Consider the following 19,361-nt stretch of genomic DNA (forward strand, 5'->3'; position numbering starts at 1 on the left):
CCAATCATGTGAAATCCATTGATTAGGGCCTGACACATTTATTTCAATTGACTGATTTCCTTATATGACTGTAAATCAGTAAAATATTGCATTTATATTTTTGTTCAGTATAGAATCAATTAAGTTATCCCTTTGTCACAGATTGTGAATTATACTGCCTTCCTCTGGCTACTGCAAATATTGAAGTAATCCCTGTCCTCTATTTCACTCTGCAGTGTCCATATCAAAAGTGCTTAAATCCAGCAATTTGGATATGAGATTTTATTTAATATGGGGAGACCTTATAGAATGTCAGCTTTTATTTGAGGGTATTTTCATACATGCAGTGCATTCGTAAAGTATTCAGAAACCCTGGCTTTTTTTGTGAAATTGTTAGATATTGTTATATATTGCTGCACTGTCGGAACTAGATGCATAAGCATTTCGCTACACCCACAATAACATCTGATAAACACATGTATGTGACCAATACCATTTGATTTGATTACTAATGAGTGACTACAATCCACACTTTGGTTTTGCTGGTCACTGTCAACAAACAAGAATGTCATCATTTACAGACAAACACATGACTTCCTTCAGCACACTACCACAACAGTTTGACTGTTTTGGAATAAAATGTTCAATATATTTCCTTTAACATCCTCTGTGTTGTGTGCTTATTGTTTAACCATTGATATGTTCTAAGTCATTTTGGGATCTTAAGGAGCATCAGGTACTGCTGGAATGTACCAATGGCATGTCCATCTTCTTGTGATAAATTACACTGGTCACTGTTCAAAACATTTATAAAGAATTAAGAAAGTCTGAATAGTCCTCACTTTAGATTAGAGACTGGAAAACTACTTTACTAATGATCAGTAAATGGTTTATAAGGATATTTATTAAACATCTGATGAGAGATCATATAAATCATTATTACATACTATAAAAGTTGTTTATCAATGTGTGAATAACTAGCTTATTAAAACTAATGTGGGAGTAATGAGACAATAATGATGTGTAGTCAAAATAAACATTCTTTAATACAACGTGTAATTATAAAGTGTTATTCATTCTGACTCTACAGCAACTGAGAGAGCTGCTCTGGCCTGACCCCTGACCTGGCAGCAGTGATGTAGTGAGAGTGGTGGTACTGTTCATAACCAGTATGTTGAAATTGAAGTGTCTACTGTGGTTTCCAGCACTGTTGTGCTTAATCATTAATGCATATAGTAGTAATTTATACATTTGATAAAAGCTACCTGACTATCATTTAACTAGTTTGGGAGTAATGATTTATAAATGGTGAACAAACTGTAACTTCTTTACACATGTTTTATTACTGACTGTTATTATAAAGTGTTACCCATAATTGTATATTCTTACATTTTACCATCAACTACTTCCACAATACAGCAGTTATTTAGATCTGGACGTTATCTGATTAGCAGTATTGTACATTTCAACTTCACTTCACTTGATGAAGACGTTGTGTCACTATTGAGCCACTAGAGGGAGATGTTAAACAACATATAGAATGACTCATGACGACCTCAAAATGTACTATTAGAACACTTACATACTACTCCTCATTAAATAACATGGAACAACCACACACACTTTGGTATTTGGAATGTACAACCCAAAATGACTACAATGTATTTTATTAAACAAGTTTATTCCTTCTTAAGCCTTCTCCAAGTCCTTCAAATCCAATCCAGCCAAATCATTCTATATCAAACCCACATGTACCTATGATGAAAACACTGAGATGAGTCATGTCAGTGTATTGTTACATGAAAGAAAAACTTGCAACAATTGTATAACAAAACTATATTAAACATATGTATGTCAAACTAGGGAATAAAAACATATAAACTATGAATGATTTAATTTGAAAGATAAAATAAGTTTAGCTGTCACGTTGAACCATGGATAAAGGAAAGCATAAATGATTGGATTAATTAAGGAATTAACAAGTCCCAGAAAATTGATTACATATGATAATAAATTATCACTTAAAATAGAAAAAAAGAAGAAAGTAAATAGAGATGGAATCCAACAAATTAGATAGTTGAAAACAACAATAGCTAGAGTTTTTGCTGCTTTTCTCTCAGACTTACTTGCCTGTACAGTTTTAACACCAGACACTCTGGGAGCCTCTTTTGAAAATACCTTTCTGGCCTGTGATCTGGCCACAACAAAGATTTTCATATAAAGCGTTATAATAACGGAGCACGGGACAACCATTGTAATTACAAGATCAGTGATATTAACCCAGACTGACCCTTGAACAGTAGTACATTCTTTCAAACACCTACTTAGTACCTGTACATTTACAAAAAACTGTATATTAGCAGCACGGTATATGATACAACAACACCAGGTGATGGATATACAACACGTGATTCTTGTTATTGTTATTTTAGAGTGGTACAATAAGGGATCACACACAGCAACATAACGGTCAATAGATATCAAGACCAAATTGCCCAGAGTTAAAGAAGTCCATAAAGAAGCAAAGTAGGCATGAAACACACAGAAAAATTCTCCAAAACCCCAGCATGGTTCCATTAATGCTACAGTCATTGCTGGTATCACAATCAGACCCACCAGGAGATCTGACACAGCCAGAGAGAGGATGAGCAGGTTGGTTGTAGTGTGGAGCTGCTTGAAGTGAGAGATGGAGATGATCACCAGTAGGTTCAAAAATACTGTAACTGCTGAAATCAATGAGAAGAAGATGTACAGTGTTATGTAGATAGATGTCGATAGAAAAGCCTTTCTGCAAGAAGAGTTTCTGTCCTGAAAACAATATTGAACATCTTCATGTTTCTCCATTTGTAATAAAAAGTAAAAATGCTGAGGTCCTGCTCCTGCTTGGTCCTGTGTGTGACCCTGTCAGGTCCACCTTCTGACAAACTCTGAGCTCTGCCTCTCTATTTATCCCTGAGTTACTGACAGAAACTCCCCTCCCCAGAGTCTCTGCACACACACACACACACACACACACACACACACACACACACACACACACACACACACACACACACACACACACACACACACACACACACACACACACACACACACACACACACACACATATACCAACACCACCACCAGCAAAACATACACAAGTGAGCACAGAAATTAACAAACAGTTGGTAAAACAAATCATTTGTGAAATCATGATGTAATATATGACAGGATTGGATGTTGCTGTGCCCACCTAGCCTGTCATTCAACATTACTGATAGTTAGAGATGAGAGATATGGTACTTTTACTCAACTAAGCATTTTAATGGGGAAAATATAGTAGCGGTGATGTTTTGGTCCATCAAATGCTATTTTAGACTAACTGGTTTGGGTGATGTCAGTGCTTAGTTTGGAACATATTCCACAACCTCAGGACACATGATGGCACGACACATGTCAGCTGGCCAGTGTGTAGGAAAGTTGACAGTAGGGAAGTTGATGTGATAGCATAAGTTCATGGTGTACACGCTTATAGCAAATGTAATCAAAATTGTCTCATTCCATAGACTTAAAAAATGTGCATCTGAACTGAATTATTAATACACTACAAAACCAAATCAAAATGTATTGGTCACATACACATATTTAGCAGATGTTTTTGCGTGTTTAGTGAAATCCCTTGTTCCTGTCACGGTTGTCCTCCTCTTCATCTGAAGGGGAGAGGCGAGAAGGATCGAAGGACCAAAATGCGGTGTGGTATGTGTTCATCATGAATTTTTAATTAAAGAAAAACACTGAACACTGAAACACTATACAAAAACAATAAACGAAATAACAACCGTGAAGCTAATGAGAACTCTGCCGAAACAAGCAATCAACATAGACAATCACCCACATGCAACCCAGGCTACCTAAGTATGATTCTCAATCAGAGACAACTAATGACACCTGCCTCTGATTGAGAAGCATACTAGGCCGAAACATAGAAATCCCCAAATCATAGAAAATCAAACATAGACTGCCCACCCCAGCTCACGCCCTGACCATACTAAATAATGAATACAAAACAAAGGAAATAAAGGTCAGAACGTGACAGTTCCTAGCTCCAACAGTGCAGTAATATCTAACAATTCCCAACAGTACACACAAATCAAAAGTAAATGAAGGGAATAAAGAAATATATAAATATTAGGAAATGCAATGTCTGAGTGGTGTTGACAAAAAATACAGCAGAATACAGTATGTACATATGAAATGTGAAAAATAGTATATTAACATTATTAATGTGATGGGTGTTCAATTTAAAGTGACCAGTGATTCCATGTCTAAATACATAGGGCAGCATCCTCTAAGGTGCAAGGTTGAATTACTGGGTGGTAACCGGCTAGTGGTGGCAATTTAACAGTCTGATGGCCCTTAGGTAGAAGCTGTTTTTCAGTCTCTTGTCCCAGCTTTGATGCACATGTACTGACCTCGCCTTTTGGATGATAGCGGGGTGAACAGGCTGTGGCTCGGGTGGTTGATGTCCTTGATGATGTCTTTTTGGCCTTCCTGTGACATTGGGTACTGCAGGTGTCCTGGAGGGCAGGCAGTGTGCCCCCGGTGATGCGTTGGGCAGACCGTACCATCCTCTGTAGAGCTCCGCGGTTGTGTGCGGTGCAGTTACCGTACCAAGTGGTGACAAAGCCGGAGGGGATGCTCTCAGTTGTCCCCAAACCACACACATTCCTGGGTCGCTTGTCTTTTCAGTTCGCTGCAGCTAGCGACTGGAACGAGCTGCAACAAACATTCAAACTGGACAGTTTTATCTCAATCTCTTCATTCAAAGACTCAATCATGGACACTCTTAATGACAGTTGTGGCTGCTTTGTATGATATATTGTTGTCTCTACCTTCTTGCCCTTTGTGCTGTTGTCTGTGCCCAATAATGTTTGTTCCATGTTTTGCGCCGCTACAATGTTGTGCTGCTACCATGTTGTGCTGCTACCATGTTGTTGTCATGTTGTGTTGCTACCATGTTGTTGTCATGTTGTGCTGCTTCCATGTTGTTGTCATGTTGTGTTGCTACCATGCTGTTGTCATGTTGTGTTGCTACCATGTTTTTGTCATGTTGTGCTGCTTCCATGTTGTTGTCATGTTGTGTTGCTACCATGCTGTTGTCATGTTGTGTTGCTACCATGTTTTTGTCATGTTGTGTTGCTACCATGTTGTTGTCATGTTGTGTTGCAACCATGTTGTTGTCATGTTGTGTTGCTACCATGCTGTGTTGTCATGTGTTTCTGCCATGCTATGTTGTTGTCTTAGGTCTCTCTTTAGGTGTTGTTGTGTTGTCTCTCATGCCGCGATGTGTGTTTTGCCCTATATATATATATATATATATATATATATATATATATATATATATATATATATAGATTCACTACCGTTCAAAAGTTTGGGGATACTTAGAAATGTACTTGTTTTTGAAATAAAAGCATATTTTTTGTCCATTGAAATAACATAAAATTGATCTGGAATACTGTGTAGACATTGTTAAAACCACTTACAGATAGGGGGCAGTATTTTCACTTTGGATGAATTGTGTGCCCATAGTGAACTGCATCAAAAATCTATCCTATATTGCTAATATATGCATATTATAATTAATATTGGATAGAAAACACTCTGAAGTTTCTAAAACCGCTTGAATTATGTCTGTGAGTATAACAGAACTCACAGGGCAGGCAATCTTCCAAACAAGTTTTGAAATCCTGAAAGTTGGGGCAACTTTGACGTCATCGCCCCCTCCTTTCCCAACAAGTTATGGATCTAGAAACACTTCCTACGTCTTCCACTAGATGTCCTCATTCAGTAGAAAGTGTAATGGAGCATTTGCTGTGAACTTTGACCTAATGGGAAGGAAAGTAGTTGGTGTCGCAAAAGGATTCCATTTTGTTGAGGCGCGTTTGCGTTTGAGTGCTTCGGCTGTTCCAATCAGCCCCAGATGAAAACGAATGATCCGGTTGGAATGCTATTGGATCTATATGATTATAACATCCTGAAGATTGATTCTGCACTTAGTTTGACCAGTTTCTTCGACCTGTGATATGTCATTTGGAAGTTTTGATGCAAAGTTATCCTGACCAGAAGTCATTTTTTGATCTGAAAGTGGTAGCAAATGCTGCTACTTGGACACTAAATCAAAATCAAATCAAATGTATTTATATAGCCCTTCGTACATCAGCTGATATCTCAAAGTGCTGTACAGAAACCCAGCCTAAAACCCCAAACAGCAAGCAATGCAGGTGTAGAAGCACGGTGGTTAGGAAAAACTCCCTAGAAAGCCCAAAACCTAGGAAGAAACCTAGAGAGGAACCAGGCTATGTGGGGTGGCCAGTCCTCTTCTGGCTGTGCCGGGTAGAGATTATAACAGAACATGGCCAAGATGTTCAAATGTTCATAAATGACCAGCATGGTCGAATAATAATAAGGCAGAACAGTTGAAACTGGAGCAGCAGCACGGCCAGGTGGACTGGGGACAGCAAGGAGTCATCATGTCAGGTAGTCCTGGGGCATGGTCTCGGGGCTCAGGTCCTCCGAGAGAGAGAAAGAAAGAGAATTAGAGAGAGCATATGTGGGGTGTCCAGTCCTCTTCCGGTTGTGCCGGGTGGAGATTATAAAAGAACATGGCCAAGATGTTCAAATGTTCATAAATGACCAGCATGGTCGAATAATAATAAGGCAGAACAGTTGAAACTGGAGCAGCAGCACGGCCAGGTGGACTGGGGACAGCAAGGAGTCATCATGTCAGGTAGTCCTGGGGCATGGTCCTAGGGCTCAGGTCCTCCGAGAGAGAGAAGCAGAGAATTAGAGAACACACACTTAGATTCACACAGGACACCGAATTGGACAGGAGAAGTACTCCAGATATAACAAACTGACCCCAGCCCCCCAACACATAAACTACTGCAGCATAAATACTGGAGGCTGAGACAGGAGGGGTCAGGAGGCACTGTGGCCCCACCCGAGGACACCCCCGGACAGGGCCAAACAGGAAGGATATAACCCCACCCACTTTGCCAAAGCACAGCTCCCACACCACTAGAATTGAACATTATTGAATTGAACATTATGAAACAAAACAATTTATTGTTGAATGTCCATCTGATCATTTATCACTCCAGTGCTAATCTGCAAAATTGTAATTATTCGCCTACCTCCTCATGCCTTTTGCACACAATGTATATAGACTCGCCTTTTTTTGTACTGTGTTATTGACTTGTTAATTGTTTACTCCATGTGTAACTCTGTGTTGTCTGTTCACACTGCTAAGCTTTATCTTGGCCAGGTCGCAGTTGCAAATGAGAACTTGTTCTCAACTAGCCTACCTGGTTAAATAAAGGTGAAATAAAAAAAAATAAAAAAATAGGACTCCTTGCACTACATTCTGATGAAAGATCATCAAAGATAAGGGAATATTTATGTTGTAATTTTGTATTTCTGTTGACTCCAACATGGCGGAGAAATATTGTTACGTCTGAGCGCCATCTCAGATTATTGTAATGTTAGGCTTTTTCCATAACGTAAAAAAATAAAATAAATGTGACACAGCGGTTGCATTAAGAACCAGTGAATCTTTAATTATATGTAGAACATGTATTTTTAGTCAAAGTTTATGATGAGTATTTCTGTTATCTGGCGTAGCTTTCTATAATTCCTCCGGATATTTTGAGGATTTTCTGAACATGGCGTCAATGTAAACCGAGATTTATGGATATAAAATGCATACTATCGAACAAAACATAAATGTACTGTGTAACATGTCATATGACTGTCATCTGATGAAGATTTTCAAGAGGTTGGTGATTGATTTTATTTTATTTTTTTCTTTGGTTTGGTGGTGGTCTAACATAAATATATGTTCTGTTTTCGCCGTAAAACATTTTACAAATCTGACACGCTGGGTAGATGAACAAGGTGTTTATCTTTCATTTGAGGTATTGGACTTGTTAATGTGTGGAGGTTAAATATTTCTAAAGAATATTTTTGCATTCCCTGCCCCACCTTTTCAGCTCAACGGGGGGTGGAGTTCCCGTAGGGGAACCCATCACCTCAACAGGTTTTAACTGACTTACCTAGTTAAATAAAATTACTTTTTGGAAAGGCACACACCTGTCTATATAAGGTCCCGCAGTTGACAGTGCATGTCAGAGCAGAATCCAAGCCATGAGGTCGAAGGAATTGTCTGTAGAGATCCGAGACAGGAAAGAGTCGAGGCACAGATCTGTGGAAGGGATTAAAACTTTTCTTCAGCATTGAAGGCCCCCAATAACACAGTGGACTCCATTCTTAAATGGAAGAAGTTTGGAACCACAAAAGCTGAACTGGCTAGAGCTGGCTGCCCGTCCAAACTGAGCAATCGGGTAGAAGGGCCTTTGTCATGGAGGTGACCAAGTACCTGATGGTCACTCTGAGAGAGCTCCAGAGTTCCTCTGTGGAGATGGAAGATCCTTCAAGAAGGACACCATCTCTGCAGCACTCCCACAATAAGGCCTTTATTGTAGAATGGCCAGACTGAAGCCACACCACTGTAAAAGGCACATAACGGCCTTGGAGTTTGCCAAATGGCACATAAAGGACTCTTTTGGCACCTAAATGGCACCTAAAGGAAACCAAAAATGAACTCTTTGGCCTGGATGCCAAGCATTGCGTTGGGAGGAAACCTGACACCATTCCAACGGTGAAGCATACTGGTGGCAACATCATGCTGTCGGAATGTTTTTCAGTGTAAGCGACTGAGAGACTAGTCAGGATAAAGGGAATGATGAACAGAGCAAAGTACAGAGAAATCCTTGATGAAAACCTCCTGAGGTCCTTTGCACTCAGGACCTCAGACGGGGTCAAAGGTTCACCTTCCAACAGATCAATGACCCTAAGCACACAGCCAAGACAATGCAGGAGTGGCTTCGGGACAAGTCTCTGAATGTGCTTGAATGGCCCAGCAAGAGCTCGGACTAGAACATGACCGAACGTCTGTGGAGACACCTGAAAATAGCTGTGCAGCGACGCTCCCCACACAATCTGACAGAGCTTGAGAGGATCTGCAGAGAAGAATGGGAGAAATTCCCCAAATACAGGTGTGCCAAGCTTGTAGCATCATACCCTGTATTAGATGGCTAAGATGCTTCAACAAGGTACAGAGTAAAGTGTCTGAATACTTAGGGCTCGACAGAGGGTGGTGCGGTCTGTCCAACGCATCACCGGGGGCACCCTGCCTGTCCTCCAGGACACCTACAGTACCCAATGTCACAGGAAGGCCAAAAAGATCATCAAGGACAAGGACTGTTCACCCCACTATCATCTGTATGGCTAGGTCAGTACAGGTGCATCAAAGCTGGAACCGAGAGACCGAAAAACAGCTTCTATCTCAAAGCCATCAGACTGTTAATTAACCAGCTGACTATCACCATGTTACTCAACCTTGCACCTTAGAGGATGCTGCCCTATGTACATAGACATGGAATCCCTGGTCACTTTAATAATGAAACACTAGTCACTTTAATAATGTTTACATACTGCTTTACTCATCTCATATGTATATACTGTATTCTAGTGTATTTTTTGTCAATACCACTCAGACATTACTTGTCCAAATATTTATATATTTCTTAATTCCCTTCTTTTACTTTTAGATTTGCGTGTATTGTTGTGAATTGTCAGATACTACTACAATGCTAGGAAGGAAAGTATTTCACTACACCGGCAATAACGTCTGCTAAATATGTTTATGTGGCCAGTACAATTTGATTCTAATTTGAGACCTGAATATAGCTGTGCAGCGATGCTCCCCATCCAATCTGAAAGAGCTTGAGAGGATCTGCAGAGAAGAATGGGAGAAAATCCCCAAATATAGGTGTGCCAAGCTTGTATCCAAGCTTATTGATTCTCCTGCATTTCCCGTGGTACTGGGCCTACCCTGGTTGTCCTGTCACTAACCCTCTATTTTGTGGCAACAGAGGGCTCTCAAGTAGTGCTCAGGGAGGTGTGTGGGGTTTCCATCGGTGAGACTACGGTGGAAGGTCCAGACCAGGTCTCCACCGTGCACATCCCCTCAGAATATGCTGATTTGGTTCTAGCCTTCTGTAAGAAGAGGGCGGCTAAATTACCACCTCATCGACGGGGATTGTGAGATAAATCACCTGGTAGATGCAGCTCTTCCCAGGAGTCACGTGTATCCTCTGTCACAGGAGGAGACGGTGGCTATGGAAACATATGTCTCTGAATCCCTGGGGCAGGGATACATTCGGCCTTCCACTTCACCTGTATTGCCTATCGAGGGATCAATCAGATCACTGTGAGGTACAGCTACCCGCTACTTTTCATCGCCAGTGCAATCGAGTCAATGCACGGGCGCGCTTCTTCACAAAATTGGATCTCAGGAGCGGTTAACACCTGGTGCGTATCCGGGAGAGGGCCGAGTGGAAGACAACATTTACCTCAGGGCACTACGAGTGCCTTGTCATGCCGTACGGGTTGATGAATGCTCCATCAGTCTTCCAGGCCTTTGTTGACGAGATTTTCCGGGACCTGCTCGGGCAGGGTGTAGTGGTGTATATCGACGACATTCTGGTATACTCCGCTACACACGCCGAGCATGTGTCCCTGGTGCGTAGGGTGCTTGGTCGAACTTTCTCCTTCCTAGGGTACCGCATTTCCACTTCAGGGTTGGAGAAGGAGAGTGACCGCATTTCAGCCGTGTGTAATTGGCCGACTCCCACCACGGTAAAGGAAGTGCAGCGGTTTTTAGGATTTGCCAACTATTACCGGAGGTTTATCCGGGGTTTTGGTCAGGTAGCAGCTCCCATTACCTTGTAGTAAAACGCCAAATGGATCTACCTCCTGGTCCTCTTCCTCTGTCTCACCCACCAAGGGTAGAGACAGAGATGACCTCGCCTACTGAAATACCGGATTGGGCAAAGCCACCAGAAGACGACTCAAGCCAACCAACTACTGAACCTGACTGGTGTCAGGAAGAATCACCCTCTGCCTCAAGTGACACCTCTGAATGGGAACAGCTGATAGACTCATTGCTGATAGAGTAAGGGCACTGTCATAAACAAAGGCCCATATATGCACTGTAAGAAAAGTATTTCCTGTTGTAAGATATGTCATCACCCTCTCTGCTCTGGGGGAATGGGAGGAGCAGCAGATCGGGTGCAGAGAATCAAAAGGTATATAAAGTGACATTTGCCATTACTTTGGCGCTGACTTCTTGAATTCTGAATTCATTTAGACAACCATTTGACTTCGGGTAAATTGACACCTGACTCAAATTACTTAAAAGATTCTAACTTGTTGGATCTGAGAAGTGACTCTCCAATATACCGTTTAACTATCGATCAGCTGTTTTGTCGCTTTGCGCCAGGTACGTGGGTGCTGATGCAAATATATCCAGAGAGTTCTCTGTAGCCTCTCGATTGAGCTCAGCATCTCGACCTCGTTGCGAGCCACTGACACTGCGGTAGTTCAACGGGGTTGAGAGGCACTCCAGTCCTTAAGGTTATCCCTTGCTTTCTCTTATGGATGTTTGAATTGACCCTGTGGTTTTGCGCCAGGTATGTGGGTGCTGATGCAAATATATCCAGAGAGTTCTCTGTAGCCTCTCGATTGAGCTCAGTATCGCAACCTCGTTGCGGGACACAGACTTTCTTGATATTCCATTTGGGGCAGGGAATCACCAGCGGGTTCTCTCATCCGAGCCAAACTTGAATCTCTCAATTTAGTAAAGCACCGACTCCAAGTCAACCTCTCAGCCAGTAGAGGGGAGTCGCTACTAACTAAATTCTAAAAGAACTCTGCTCCTGATCTTGTGGGTTTCCTCGTCATCTCTCAAAGGTAATTAAATAACTATTATAAGTATTTAATATAGAGATAAATGTTATCATTGTACCAGGCATTTTATAAGAGCATTAAGTCAATTGCATGTTTTTGATTAACGCTGTGTGTGACCGAGTAACAATTGTGTATTTTGGAGTGTGTTTGATTGTAAAAGACAAAAAACAGAGTGTTTTCAAAAATAAACGGTAGTCTTATTTTGTCTCGAGTAAACGGTTCTCCCAAAGACAGTTAACGGCACGGGAGATAACAACTCTGACACTCCCCGCTACCGGGACACTGGAAACGGAGATCAGTGTTCGATGACAGAATGAGTTACCATTAAAAGACAAGGAGGAAGGTGTGTCCAGTAGTGAATCATTTAATTGTCTTATCGATCTATCTAAGTTTTATTTTCCAAGCGATACATAGCCGACGGGCAGAGTAGTGAGACTAAGTTGACTAAAGGTCTTCACACTTTAAACTAGATACATCACAGAGGGGAAACACTCAACCACAGGGAAATTATATAGAGACTGGTAGGACTAGTGCTTAATAATAACTCAAGGACCAATTAGTGGTGAAACAAAGAGTCTAGAGGATAAAGGTGGGGTTCACACATCCCAGCTAGAGCTAGACCGTTGAGAGTGACAAGGCAAAAGACCTCTCTATGCGGACAACGCTTCGATATAGAAAGAGAGGCAGGGCTACGCGAGCGGTCCTGGTTATACCGAGATAACCTGAAGTACCTATAGTGCCCTGTCCAATCCAGGGAACGGGACGCTAACCACCTCTAGCACCCCGCTGCCGGCCAAGGGGCGGGGCTGAAGGTTTCGTATCGCGACAACCTCACTGCTGAAGGAGGGACCGGTGCGGCTGCAGTGGTCGGCTGAGGCGGACAGGGATTATGATCATCTGATGGCTCTGTTGACCCTGGCTCCCGTACTGGCTCATCCGGATCCCTCTTTGGCATTCATAGTGGAGGTGGACACGTCCGAGGCTGGGATAGGAGCCGTGCTCTCTCAGCACTCGGGCACGCCACCTAAGCTCCACCCTGTGCTTTCTTTTCGAAGAAGCTCAACTCTGATCAAATATCAAATCAAATCAAATTTTATTTGTCACATACACATGGTTAGCAGATGTTAATGCGAGGTAGTGAAATGCTTGTGCTTCTAGTTCCGACAATGCAGTAATAACCAACAAGTAATCTAACTAACAATTCCAAAACTACTGTCTTATACACAAGTGTAAGGGGATAAAGAATATGTACATAAAGATATATAAATGAGTGATGGTACAGAGCAGCATAGGCAAGATACAGTAGATGGTATCGAGTACAGTATATACATATGAGATGAGTATGTAAACAAAGGACATAGTTAAAGTGGCTAGTGCTACATGTATTACAGAAAGATGCAGTGGATGATATAGAGTACAGTATATGCATATACATATGCGATGAATAATGTAGGGTATGCAAACATTATATTAGGTAGCATTGTTTAAAGTGGCTGGTGATATTTTTTACATCATTTCCCATCAATTCCCATTATTAAAGTGGCTGGTGTTGAGTCAGTGTGTTGGCAGCAGCCGCCCTTGTCCAGAGCAACTTAGCGCCATTATTAAAACCTCTTGATACTCCCCATCCCGGATCCGGGATCGTGAATAAAGCCTCAGGCTCATTAGCATAGCGCAACGTTAACGATTTCTGAAAATCGCAAATAAAATGAAAATAATGCGCCTGCTCTCAAGCTTAGCCTTTTCTTACCAACACTGTCATCTCAGATTTTCAAAATATGCTTTTGAACCATAGCAAATCACTAATTTGTGTAAGAGTATGCTAAGCTAGCTTAGCATTTTGAGTAGCATTTAGCACGCAACATTTTCACAAAAACCAGATAACCAAATAAATAAAATCATTTACCTTTGAAGAGCTTCGGATGTTTTCAATGAGGAGACTCTCAGTTACATAGCAAATGTTCAGTTTTTCCTGAAAGAATCTTTGTGTAGGAGAAATCGCTCCGTTTTGTACATCACATTTGGCTACCGAAACGAACCGAAAATTCAGTCACCAAAACGTCAAACTTTTTCAGAATTAACTCCATAATATCGACCGAAACATGGCAAACGTTGTTTGGAATCAATCCTCAATGTGTTTTTTCACATATCTCTTCATTGATATATCGTTCGTGGAAGCCTGTATTCTTCTCTGAATTCTGTGGAAAAATACTTGCAGCTGACTTTTGCGCACCAATTTTGGCGCAGGACACCGGGCGGACACCTGGTAAATGTGGTCTCTTATGGTCAATCTACCAATGATATGCCTACAAATACGTCACAATGCTGCAGACACCTTGGGGAAATGACAGAAAGGGCAGACTTACTCCTCTCGCATTCACAGCCATATAAGGAGGCAATGGAAAACAGAGCCTCAAAAATCCTGCTCATTTCCTGGATGCCGTCTCATCTTGGTTTTGCCTGAAGCTCACGTTCTAGGGCACGCACCGAAAATATCTTTGCAGTTCTGGACACGTCAGAGTGTTTTCTTTCGAAAGCTATCAATTATATGCATAGTCGAGCATCTTTTTGTGACAAAATATCTTGTTTAAAACGAGAACGTTTTTCATCCAATGAAATTGAAATTGCGCCCCCAGAGTTTCAACAGGTTAAGATGTTGGTTATCCACTCAGGATACCACGGTTCAGATCCCTCCTGTGAGTCATGATTCAGTGGTGGGATTCTTGACCTGTGCAGGGTAGACTAGTTTAGGGGTGAGGGTTGTACTGAGGCTGAGGCCTAATGGAAGTTGTAATCACACAAATGACAATAGAGCTGTACTTAGGTTCACTTTGAATGTTTATGCTGTATTGGGGCCTTATTAGGGCCCTGGAGGAAATACTTAGTGTGTCTCCAACACCTTTAATTGGTAGAATTCCTTAGAGTTTTGGACGTCACTCACAGAACAAAGATTGAGTGGTGCTGATGTAATATGAAATCACAGTGTACTAGATGTATGTGTGTGTATGTGTGTGTGTGTGTGTGTGTGTGTGTGTGTTCTTGTTCGATACCTTTAATTGTTAGAGTTATGTGTCTTTATTACAGAGCCTTGCATGTTTGTGCTAACACGTCTTTCTGGAATCTGAGACAATAACAAACTATGCAAACAATATGATTGAGTCAGAATACTGTGCAAGGTGATGTCACACATTATGTGTCCCAATGATGTAACTGTCTCCCTCAACTTGAATCATTATTTCATAATTCAGTTCAGATGGATATTGTACAAGTCTATGGAATGTTCCTATGGTATGCCATGAGCGCATACTGCATTAAGATATGCCATCTTTTCAACTGTCCGACAGTCAATTTTCTTATGCACTGGCAAAATGACATATGCCGTGAGGTTTCCTGTAGTTTTACCAGGTCATCCTTCCGCATCTTATTTCATTGTCTTGACTATAGGAAGTCTAAAGAAATTCAGAATGAGAGTTTGTGTTTGAGTGGCATCTAACAATCACCAATAGTTTCCTTTCTTATGATAGCTAGCTTGTGGTTGAACATTTTTCAGAAACAAAACCTCAGTTTGGAGCTCCACCTATGCAAAATAGTTGATTGGTTTGAGTGGCAACCTGTCACCAGTTCCCTGAACCTTTATAAAACCTTATGAAAGGGTTCTTTATGGCACCATGAATGTTTCAATTAGAACCATACGATCATGGTTCTTTATACCTTTAACTTTCTCTTCTTGAAAAACATATTGAAAAAATGATTTAATCTTAAATTCCTATTACTAACAACTCAAATGGGAATTTCCAATAGTTTATTCTCAACTTTATGTTCATTTTGGAAATAACTGAAGTCTACCAGGTAGTTCATTAATATCAAGATAGTCATATCAGCTATGCCATATTACAATGTTCAGACTACATTTGGAGATAATATATGTCACATGTTTCAAGTAAACTAGGCATATGTCGCGGGTCACTATGTCGCGGGTCACAGGACAGCCATTTGAACGTAAACTTTTTTACCAAATGCGTTCTCGAACATGTGAACTTTCATGTGCCTACTTGGTTTCGCCACAGAAAAATCTCCCGCCTGTTCAGCGCAGCCAGAGCCTTTCTCCACTCCTGCGCTGCCGGAGTCTCCTGCCGGTTTAGCGCAGCCCGAGCTGTCAGTCTGCATGGAGCAGCCAGAGCTGTCAGTCTGCATGGAGCAGCCAGAGCTGTCAGTCTGCATGAATCAGCCAGAGATGTCAGTCTGCATGGAGCAGCCAGAGCTGTCAGTCTACATGGAGCAGCCAGAGCTGTCAGTCTGCATGATGCAGCCAGAGCTGCCAGTCAGCATGGAGCAGCCAGATCCGCCAGTCAGCATGGAGCAGCCAGATCCGTCAGTCAGCCAGACTCTTCCAGATCTGCCAGTCAGCCAGACTCTTCCAGATCCGCCAGTCAGCCAGACTCTTCCAGATCCGCCAGTCAGCCAGACTCTTCCAGATCCGCCAGTCAGCCAGACTCTTCCAGATCTGCCAGTCAGCCAGACTCTTCCAGATCTGCCAGTCAGCCAGGATCTGCCAGAACTGTCAACCAGCCAGGATCTGCCGGATCCAAATACCTGGCTGATCTTCCTCTCAGTGCTGGGCTTCCTCTCAGTGCTGGGCTTCCTCTCAGTGCTGGGCTTCCCCTCAGTCCCGAGCTGTCTCTGCCCCGAGGTGCCCCTCTGCCCCGAGCTGCCCCTCTGTCCCGAGCTGCCCCTCTGTCCCGAGCTGCCCCTCTGTCCCGAGCTGCCCCTCAGTCCCGAGCTGCCCCTCAGTCCCGAGCTGCCCCTCAGTCCCGAGCTGCCCCTCAGTTCCGAGCTGCCCCTCAGTCCAGTGGGATTCTGGGTGAGGACTTCTAGACCATGGTTGGCGGCGAAGGTGGACTATCCTAGGACGCGAGGAGGGGGGACAAAGACATTTATAGAGTGGGTTCCACGTCACGCGCCGGAGCCGGAGCCGCCACCATGGACAGATGCCCACCTGGACCCTCCCTATTGTTTTGATGTGCGTCCGGGAGTCCGCACCTTAGGGGGGGGGGGGTTCTGTCACGCCCTGGTCTATATTTATTATGTTTATCTTCATTTATTGGGTCAGGTCAGGGTGTGACATGGGTTTATTTGTGGTGTGTTTCGTCTTGGGTTTGTGTGGGGTGTATAGCATAGTCTATGGCTGCCTGAGGCGGTTCTCAATCAGAGTCAGGTGATTATCGTTGTCTCTGATTGGGAACCATATTTAGGTAGCCATATTCTTTGAGTGTTTTCGTGGGTGATTGTTCCTGTCTCTGTGTTTAGTTTCACCAGACAGGCTGTATAGTTTTTTCACGTTTCCGTCTGTTGTTTTTGTTCATGTTCAGTTATTTCACGTCTAGTCTACTTTCATTCAATAAACATGAGTAACCATCACGCTGCATTTTTGTCCGCTCCTCCTTCAACAGAAGAAAGTCGTTACACAAATTCATAGCGTTTTGCCTTTGTAGGGCAGCATCAACTTAATCATTCAGTTCAGATCAACATTTTTATAGTCTATGGAACGTTCCTATGGAATGCCACTATTTTGATTACATTTGCTATTAGCATGTACACCATAAACTTATGCTATCTCATCAACTTCCCTACTGTCAAATTTCCTAAACACTGACCAGCTGACATGTGGCCTGCCGTCATCTCTCCTGTTGTTGTGGAATATGGTCCAAACTGAGCACTGACATCACCTAAACCAGTTAGTCTGCACATGTATCATATTTCCATTGAAAAATAGCCTTTGAGTGACCAAAACATCACTCATAACATGTTTCCCCAATAAAATGTTAGGTTGAGTAAATGTTCCCTTTCTTTCATCTCTAACCATCAGTAAGGTTGAAGGACAGGCGAGGTGGGCACAGAAACATCCAATCCTGGCATCCATTACATCATGCTTTCACAACTGATTTGTTTATCCAACCGGTTGTTTAATTCTGTGCTCACATGCGCACGCGTGTGTGTGTGTGTGTGTGTGTGTGTGTGTGTGTGTGTGTGTGTGTGTGTGTGTGTGTGTGTGTGTGTGTGTTTGCAGAGAGAACCTGGGGAGTGGGGAGTGTCTGTCAGTAAATCAGGGATAAATATAGAGGCAGAGCTCAGAGTTTGTCAGAAGGTGGACCTGACAGGGTCACACACAGGACCAAGCAGGAGCAGGAGTGCTCAGCATTTCTATATGTTATTACAAATGGAGAAACATGAAGATGTTCAATACTGTTTTCAAGACGGAAACTCTTCTTGCAGAAAGGCTTTGCTATCGACATCTATCTACATAACACTGTACATCTTCTTCTCATTGATTTCAGCAGTTACAGTATTTTTGAATGTACTGGTGATCATCTCCATCTCTCACTTCAAGCAGCTCCACACTCCAACCAACCTGCTCATCCTCTCTCTGGCTGTGTCAGATCTCCTGGTGGGACTGATTGTGATACCAGTAATGACTGTAGCAATATTGGAATCATGCTGGGGTTTTGGGGAATATTTCTGTGTGTTTCAATTCTTCATTATTTTTTTATGTACTTCTTTATCTCTGGGCAATTTGGTCTTGATATCTATTGACCGCTATGTTGCTGTGTGTGATCCCTTATTGTACCACTCTAAAATAACAATACCAGGAACTATCTGTTGTATATCCATTACCTGGTGTTGTTGTATCATATACGATGCTGTTATTATACAAAACTTTGTAAATGTGCAGACACCCAGTAGGTGTTTAACAGAATGTGTTGTTGTTGAAGGAATAACATGGGTTAATATAATGTACATTGTTTTTATATTGGTTGTCCCGTGCTCTATTATTATAACACTTTATATGAACATCTTTGTGGTGGCCAGATCACAGGCCAGAAAGGTATTTTCAAATGAGACCAACAGTGAGTCTGGTGTTAAAACTGTCCAGGCAAATAAGTCTGAGAGAAAAGCAGCAAAAACTCTTGCTATTGTTGTTTTCACCTATCTCCTTTCTTGGATTCCATCTCTATTTATTTACTTTGTTGTTTCTGTTATAGGTGATCATTTAATATCATATTTCACCAGTTATCTGGCACTTTTTAATTCCTTAATTAATCCAATAATTTATGCTTTTTTTTATCCATGGTTCAAAGTGACAGCTAAACTTATTTTAACTCTGAAGATAAGACGTTTATAGTTCCTATAATATGATTTCCTAGTTCGGCAAACATTTGTTTGATATAGTTTTGTTCTACAATTGTTGTAATTATTTCATGTAACAATACAGTGACATGACTCAGCTCACTGTTGTCATCATAGGTACATGTGGTGTTGATACAGAATGATGTGTCTGGATTGGAATGACTTGGAGAAGACATAAGCTTGGTTTATAAAAGACATTGTAGTCATTGTGGATTTTGTTCTCCAAATACCTAAGGCTGTGGTTGTTCCATGTTAATGATAAATAGTATGTTAGTGTTCTAATAGCACATTCTGAGGAGTCATGAGTCATTCTATATGTTGTTTAACATCTCCATCTAGTGGCT

At 41.9% G+C, this 19,361-nt stretch overlaps 2 protein-coding genes across 2 annotated transcripts; one reads left to right on the forward strand and one right to left on the reverse strand.

The window, feature by feature from the left end:
• Window positions 1-1,860: 1,860 nt before the first annotated feature.
• LOC135546882 (trace amine-associated receptor 13c-like) lies at window positions 1,861-2,881 on the reverse strand. Its single transcript, XM_064975444.1, has one exon. The coding sequence runs from the start codon at window positions 2,821-2,823 to the stop codon at window positions 1,861-1,863; it is 963 nt and encodes a 320-aa protein (XP_064831516.1). The 5' UTR covers window positions 2,824-2,881.
• A 15,168-nt stretch (window positions 2,882-18,049) lies between these two features.
• On the forward strand, window positions 18,050-19,012 carry LOC135546883 (trace amine-associated receptor 8c-like). Its single transcript, XM_064975445.1, has one exon. The coding sequence runs from the start codon at window positions 18,050-18,052 to the stop codon at window positions 19,010-19,012; it is 963 nt and encodes a 320-aa protein (XP_064831517.1).
• The last annotated feature ends 349 nt before the right edge of the window (window positions 19,013-19,361 follow it).

Source organism: Oncorhynchus masou, chromosome 10, assembly GCF_036934945.1.
Source record: "Oncorhynchus masou masou isolate Uvic2021 chromosome 10, UVic_Omas_1.1, whole genome shotgun sequence".
NCBI lineage: Eukaryota > Metazoa > Chordata > Actinopteri > Salmoniformes > Salmonidae > Oncorhynchus > Oncorhynchus masou.

What these genes read in the sequence shown, in the direction of transcription:
- LOC135546882 (XM_064975444.1), bottom strand. Translation starts at nt 2,823, where the DNA reads ATGGAGAAACATGAAGATGTTCAATATTGTTTTCAGGACAGAAACTCT.
- LOC135546883 (XM_064975445.1), top strand. Translation starts at nt 18,050, where the DNA reads ATGGAGAAACATGAAGATGTTCAATACTGTTTTCAAGACGGAAACTCT.